The sequence below is a fragment of the Medicago truncatula genome, chromosome 8, assembly GCF_003473485.1.
Source record: "Medicago truncatula cultivar Jemalong A17 chromosome 8, MtrunA17r5.0-ANR, whole genome shotgun sequence".
Taxonomy (NCBI): Eukaryota; Viridiplantae; Streptophyta; class Magnoliopsida; order Fabales; family Fabaceae; genus Medicago; species Medicago truncatula.
The window spans coordinates 19363800-19371865 of NC_053049.1; the positions used below are offsets into that span (position 1 = coordinate 19363800).

At 33.3% G+C, this 8066-nt stretch overlaps 1 protein-coding gene across 1 annotated transcript; it reads left to right on the forward strand.

Moving 5' to 3' along the window:
* The first annotated feature begins 3533 nt into the window (after positions 1-3533).
* Positions 3534-5725, forward strand: LOC120577306 (cytochrome P450 71D11). Its single transcript, XM_039828449.1, has 2 exons — positions 3534-4572; positions 4885-5725. The coding sequence occupies exons 1-2, from the start codon at positions 3673-3675 to the stop codon at positions 5506-5508; spliced, it is 1524 nt and encodes a 507-aa protein (XP_039684383.1). The 5' UTR covers positions 3534-3672; the 3' UTR covers positions 5509-5725.
* The last annotated feature ends 2341 nt before the right edge of the window (positions 5726-8066 follow it).

Sequence of the window (8066 nt, forward strand, 5' to 3'; positions counted from 1 at the left end):
ATTGAACTAAGGAACTTTCTTTTTGCTTAAATATCGTGTTATTTCTTTCATTCCAGATAACCCACATCGTCAGTAACCAAATAAGCTGAAGAAAGGATCTCCTTGCTTTCAAACCACCTATGTAAAATGCAAAATGTGCACAATGATTTGATACCACGACCTCACCAACGACCATAAAGAACCAAAGAATCTGCAAGACAAAAATAAATGTCGAGCATCTTCCAATAAACCACACCCTAACACACATAAACATGCCTCTGAATTCAAGATACCACGATATGCTAAATTAGACTTTGTAGGAAGTCTATCTCGAATCAACCTCCAAGCAAAAATAGACACCTTAAGGGGAACCTGTTTGTGCCAAACCAATTCTTCACAAAGACCATCCTACTGCTCCTCTTGATTAGTAAGCAAAGCATATGCCCCACGAATTGTGTACCCTTGACTAGGGTCCGGTTGCAAACCAATTTTACATAGATTATATAAATATTTGTCTCCAGATTATATCGTATCTTTCATTTCATTATACTTTAACATTTCCTCCTGTATATTCTTCTGTCACACATCTCAAAATAGGAAAATAGAAGCTCAAGTCCGATACAACGATACAATGCTTTCATTAAGACAATTAATATTTTTTCAACCCTATTCATATGTTGGATATGTTGAAGACGCAACTTAAAAAATACTGTCCATCTTAGTGAAATTAAAACATATAAAACACATATTTGTCATTGCGACATAAAACGAACACAAACAAATTTAAAAAATACGGGATAAATAATTTTATCAATAAATAAAAAAATCAGAAAATAATGTATTTTTAAAGATTGAAGAACAATAGTCTATCGCCCATTACACGGATAAACATACTAGTTCTTTACAAGAAATATGTTTACAAATGTTCCTCTCGCTTACTTTTCATGGAGAAGCACATAAAACCGAACACAAATACAATACAAATACTTCTTTATACTTTTCTTGTTTTATATTTTGACAAGATACTTCTTTTTCCTTTTCTTTAATTCTTTTTATTTTTTTCTTCTTTAATCTCTCTCTATTAATCATCCTCTCATCCTACTCTTATTTGATCTCCCCCCTCTATCTTTAGGGGTGTTCAAATACAAACTGATCTAAAATAAAACCGCAAACTGATCCAAAAAAATTGACAACCGCAAAAAATTGAATATTTTAGGATGCGTTTGAATGTTGTTTTGTAAAAACCACACGAACGGATTGTATTTATGATCATTTTTTCAAAACCGAACAAAATCGAACTGAACCGCACATGTACATTTTAATACTTATTTATTATTTTATTAGTATTATATATTGCATGATGTATATCTTTTGGTATTTAATTTTATATATTACAATAATTTAATTTATATTATTACTTCTTCATATGTTTCGAATTTAACCGATCATTTTTATACTGTAATGTTAATTTTTTAATATATTTGTGTTATATTTTGCATCAAACCTATCATTTTATCGTGTATTTGTAATATTAATATTAATAAAAAAAATTACATGTTACATTTTGGATATCAAAAAACCGATTCAGATTGAACTGCATATATTTGGATCGGATCGGATCAGATCAAATTTTTTTTTAAAATAATCATCAAAACTGAATCGAACTGCATGCAAATTTTATTTTGGATCAACCGACTTTTAACGTCAAAACTGATCCAAATCACACTGTGAGCACTTGCAATTTATAACGACCACCACACCTTCAATCTGCTCGTCCACACTGTTAGTGCAAAACCTCCGTCCTCATTATATATTTTAGTTTAATATTTAGTTTCATTTTAATTAGATTTAAGTTTATTTTATTTTAATATTATTTCTTTTTTGAGCTATTTTACTTCAATTGCATATTATTATATTTCAGGAATGAATATTTGATGGATTGTGTCTTGGAGCAAAAGAAAGGGGTTTTGGAGCTGATTCGATGCAAAAATACGAAGATTCGGAGACAAAAATATATCTCCCGCAAGTCAGAAGCTTGGCACGGTCGTGCCACCTCCCAGGATTGCTTTTGTTGCTTTTGCTTAGACTTTAAGCTACTCTATTTAGTTTCACCATAAAGCCCTTTGCTTGTGGAACATTCTAGTGATGTAATTGCTTAGATTTTAAGTCGAATGTAACCTATAAATAGAGTAGCTAGCCATCACAAATATTCATCTTTGCTTGGGAATTAAATAAGTGACAATTGTCTTTCTAATAAAATTTCTTTTCTTTTACTTTCTTGTTATTTACTTTTATGCTTTCTCTCTTCTTCTCCATGTCTACGATGAACATGAGTGAGTAGACTTCTTCTTGTCTTGGGATTGTTGGATAAGTCTAAATGACATAATCCTAATCAAACCAAGCTTTTAAACCTTAATCTTATGTAACCCTAATCTCTAATCTAAATTCACCGCTTTAACATGAATTAACCATTATCAAACTGTGAAAACGAAAGTGGAGGGTTTGATAATTGTTAATCCATCATCTCAAATATCAATTCATAAAACGAAAGTGGAGCTTTGATATTCGAACAAGTGAATTTAGATAAAGATTGTAAAGTCGGCGAAATAGTCCTTACAATCTTTGAGACATATAGTTTCGAACTTCAAGGATTCTAAATTGTGATCAAGTCAGCGAAATAGGCTTGGTTCCAACTTAGGACCAAAATCTAATAGTAATCAAGTCAGCGAAATAGGCTTGGTTGCTAGATGAACAAAAGAGAAACTGTCTTTAGAAGTTAGGTCTAACATAAGGTTAATTATAAGTTTACAAGTTTGGTTTGTGAAGGACTTGTCAGTTAGATGAACCAATGATCCCAAGACTCCTTTTATTATATCTTTTCAACCGTTTGAAAACCCCAACTTTACATCTTGATTCTCTTCTAATCACCAACAAAAGTTAATTGAATTAAACAACTTCATGTCGGAACGATACTCTTATTTTACTAATTCGATAGAACCGGACACTTGCGGTTTTATCCTATCAGAGAAGAGAGAGATCGCAGTGGAGGCGAGGAGAAAGAACGCATGGAGGGTGAAGGATTGCAGCAATAGAGAAGAGAAAGAGGAACTTACAAAAATTAGGGGCAACTTAGTAATTAGAGGGTGAAGGATATTTTAGACACAAATCATTTTTGTATTGATTTATAAAGAAGATAGCGGCATTTTTTATTCACCACGAGGGAAGCATTAGATCTATAAAAATATGTCAGATTCAACCCTTTATTTAAACTATATCAATGATGGAGATATATAAACTTACTCATTTTTTATTCACCAAGAGGGAAACATTAGATCTATAAAAATATGTCAGATTCAACCCTTTATTTAAACTATATCAATGATGGAGAGATATATATACTTACTCACAAACATAAATAAAATATGTTTAAGCTCAAATATAAATAGAAAACATTAAAAAAGAAAATAATTGAATGATGTGAATAATATCATTCATTTATTTTTTCCATTTATACCAGTGTACCTAAATATTTTTTATTTGTATTTATATCTAAGTAATACTTTCTCTCAATAATGTCTTGATTGCATATCTTAGGTGTATATGCATATGTGTATGTATATATGCATATGTGTATGTGTATGCAAATCTTAAGTGTTGCATATCTTGCTCATAATACTACTTTCTTCTTTTTCCATGGCTCTACAAGTCCTCTACGTGTCATTGTTTTTCTCCTTTGTTCTCTTAGCCCTTCTTGTACAAAAAGTAGGAAAGAAGCTCAAGAAAACAGACACAACATTTAACCTTCCAAAAGGGCCTAGAAAGCTACCTATTATAGGAAATATTCACAATTTGCTAAGCTCTCTACCCCATAGGAAATTAAGTGACTTGGCCAAAAAATATGGACCTGTGATGCATCTTCAACTTGGAGAGATTTCAACTATTGTTATTTCATCCCCCGAGTACGCTCGGGAGGTGATGAAAACTCATGATATTAACTTCGCAACAAGGCCTCAAATCCTAGCTATAGAAATATTGGCTTACAATTCAACAAATATAACTTTTGCTCCTTACGGTAATTATCATAGACAAGTACGAAAAATTTGCACATTAGAGCTATTAAGCCTAAAAAGGGTCAACTCCTACCAACCAATAAGAGAAGATGTTCTCTCCAATCTTGTCAAATTGATTGCTTCAGAGAACGGATCACCAATCAATCTCACTGAAGCTTTATTTTCTTCAATATACACAATTGTTTCGAGGGCAGCCTTTGGCAGTAAATGCAAAGGCCAAGAAGAATTTATATCAGTGGTAAAACAAACAATAAAGATTGCAGGAGGTTTTAACTTGGGAGATCTGTTTCCTTCTGCTAAATGGCTACAGCATGTTACTCGTTTGAGGCCTAAGATTGAGAGGCTTCATCGACAAACTGCTCAGATACTTGGAAACATCATCGATGAGCATAAAGAGGCAAGATACGGAAGATTAAAAGATGATGAAGGCGAAGAAGATCTAGTAGACGTTCTCTTGAAATATGAAGATGGTAGCAACAAGGACTTTTCCTTAACAAAAGACAATATCAAAGCCATTATCATGGTAAGCATATTAATTAACCTCTTTCAAAATATAACTAAGCAAATAAACTTGTTTACTATGGTAAACTGTAAATGAGTATGTATTTAAAACATGAATATCTTTTGTATTTTGTTGTGAAATATTTGCCACATAATTTATGTATTTTGTAGTATTAGATGCTATATACGATTAGACTTTTTAAGGGCATGTTTATTTCTTGTTTTCTTTCTTCTGAAAAATATATTATTCTATCATATTTCTATCACTATATGAGTATCTCTTTTATTTAAGCATCCTAATATTATTTTGACCTTATTGATAGCTACATTTTAGGACATTTTTGGTGCTGGAGGTGATACATCAGCAATCACCATAGATTGGGCAATGGCAGAAATGATAAGGGAGCCAAGAATAATGAAGAAAGCACAAGCTGAGGTGAGAGAGGTTTTTAAATTGAATGGAAGGGTTGATGAAAATTACATTAGCGAACTCAATTATTTGAAATCAGTTGTCAAAGAAACCCTTAGGTTACACCCTCCAGGACCTCTTTTGCTACCAAGAGAATGTGGTAAAGCATGTGAGATAAATGGTTATAACATACCGTTTAAGAGTAAGGTGATAGTCAATGCTTGGGCAATTGCAAGAGATCCAAACTACTGGGCTGAACCAGAGAGGTTTTATCCAGAGAGATTCACTGACAGCACTATTGACTCTAAAGGGGATAATTTTGAGTACATTCCTTTTGGTGCTGGAAGAAGAATTTGCCCAGGAAGTATATTTGGTTTGAGAAGTGTTGAGGTGGCGCTTGCGATGTTGTTGTATCATTTTGATTGGAAGCTTCCATGTGGAATCAAAAGTGAAGAATTGGACATGACAGAGGAATTTGGGGTTACAATGAGAAGAAAAGATGATCTTGTATTGTTTCCTTCTGTTTATCATCCTTTGAATTCCGTGTGAGGTTTACAAAAAAATTAAAGTTTTGGCGGTGTACCTGTAATGTTTTTAGTGTTAGATAATAAAGTTAATGGGCTATGCTATTCTCGAGTAACGTTTTGTAATGTTAAGTTATTGATTTCTATAAAAATTGTCGCCTCCGTTGTTGTTCCCATTCTCTCTTTATTTTGTATATGTATTGTTAACATGGTATAAAGACCTAGTTTTGATCCTCCTTGAATGATTCAGCGCTATTCTGTTGTTAACTTCCCTAAAGTTTGGGAATGTGTTTGCTTTACTTTTTGATCAAATTATGTTGCTGCTTCCCATACTCAAATAATCAAATCTTGCTGCTGAATCAACTAGCATTTATGCTACAGGCATTGAGTATTCATCTTTAGGTGTATCATTGTTTAAATCCCTAAAGTCTATACAGACTCTAAGAGTTCCATTTTTCTTAATGATAGGAACAATATTTGCTAACCATTCGACATACCTGGCTGTTCTAATGAACTTGCTTTTCAAAAGCCTTTCGATTTCTTCTTTGATCTTGACATAAGTTCTATCGCAAACCTTCTTGGTAACTTCTTCATTGATTTTTTATCTGGTCGAATTGGAAATTTTAACCCCACCATTTCTCTACTTAGACCTGGCATCTCATTGTAGTCCCAAGCAAAGCAATCTTTGACCTCTATCGGCCTTATTACTGATCAATTTCCAAAATCAATTTCCTCCAAAAGATCTTATGCCTAAATTTTCTTTGTTGAATTTAATGGATTCTTTTCTTTGGTAATTTAGTGGTTTTCACCAATGATCCACCCAGTTGGTGGAATTACACCCTCCTCTAGTGTTTCCTCTTCTATTACTTCCCTTTCCCACATAAATCAATGAATGAGTTCTAGCTTTTTCAGCCCTGAGTCATTCGACATATCGAACTCTATCGGCCAATTCGGCCATATCTCTCAAGTGTTGAGTGTCTAATTTTTTCAGACGGAATAATCTAGGCCACCAACGGCCATTTCGACTAACTCATGCTCATGCACTTGAGTGAAACATCTTACCTTTAACAATTTGAATCTATTGAGATAATCATCGATTGATTCAGAAAGTTTTCTCCTCACACTCGCCAATTCTTTTAGACTTATCTTAGATAGGCCCATGTAAAATTGTTCATGAAATATCCTCTCTAATTGAGTCCAATGTTAAACAATCATAAACTAAATGCCTTCGACACATATCTTGATATGCTCCCACGTGTCTTCGACCTTTTGATCTTGTCTCTTCAAAAGCAATTTGAAGTTCTTCTGTCGAAGCTAAATGACTTGGTAATCTCCAATATGCTAAGTACTAACATGATATGTCGAAGCTAGCAGCTTCTTGGAAAGTGCACATTGTAACACCCTATTTCTATTTAAGCAATAAAACATGCGAATAATACATTTATTCAAGAAATAGACGCTACGTCATCATACAAAATTCAAGTTCAATATGCATGCATATAAATCTAAACAGTCGCATCGGATATAAACCAGAGAACTTCAAGCATACATATCATGAATCAATAATACATCAACATAGATGAATCTCCAAATCCCAACATAAGGGTAAATCTCCAACATAAATGAAAATCCAAACAGATAAATCTAACAGACGCCTAGATCAGAGCCAGCCTAGATGCAACTAACACCGATACCGGAGATAGCTCCCGATATCCACCAAGCACAAAGAACTCACCAGAGCAACTAATCCTGCACAGCGTCTACCCATCCATACAGACAGGTAGGCGGTCAAAACCACTGGGGGTAAGTATTACATCATCATAATCCACATAACAATTAACATGAATAGTTCAATTTAAACATCATGTACTTGATCAATAATAATATTCACATATATATATATACATGTACCATCTTTCCAATATTTCACATTAATTAATCACCAATCACATATGTCATGAAAAATCATCAAATCACAATTATTCATGCACAATCATCAATCACATTTCACCAATAAGACTCATGCATGTGGTACCTAGCCCGACACATATATGCATGTGGTACCATTCACCTCAAGGTCGTCACCTCTATCTAGACCGTCAAAGGTCTCTGCAAGGCCGAAGCCCACAATCTAGATCACTAATGGATCTCTGCAAGACTGAAGTCCACAAAACTAGATCCCTAAATGATCTCTGCTAGGCCGGAGCCCAATGATGCAACAAAAACATCATATCAAATCTCAACACGAATATGATGCATAGACATGTAACAAAGACTCGATAATGCGACATCAATCCAAAATTTTCACCACAATGTAGAGGACAACTTCCAAATATATTGATCATCTCCACAACATTTGCATTATCAAGAAAACATGTCCATACACAATCAAATCATAAGATTCATTATCACCACATCCACATGATCATTGTAACGCCCTAGTCATTATTTTATTTATTTTTTATTTATTTAGAGTCTTTTATATGATTTTACATAATATTTGTGTTTTATGTGGTGTGTTATATTTTATTATATAGTTTATTTTAATATAATTAGAATAATATGAGAAATAGAGTTATTTTG

What these genes read in the sequence shown, in the direction of transcription:
- LOC120577306 (XM_039828449.1), top strand. Translation starts at nt 3,673, where the DNA reads ATGGCTCTACAAGTCCTCTACGTGTCATTGTTTTTCTCCTTTGTTCTC. An exon ending in ATATCAAAGCCATTATCATG is followed by an intron (nt 4,573 to 4,884) that starts GTAAGCATATTA and finishes GCTACATTTTAG; the next exon opens with GACATTTTTGGTGCTGGAGG.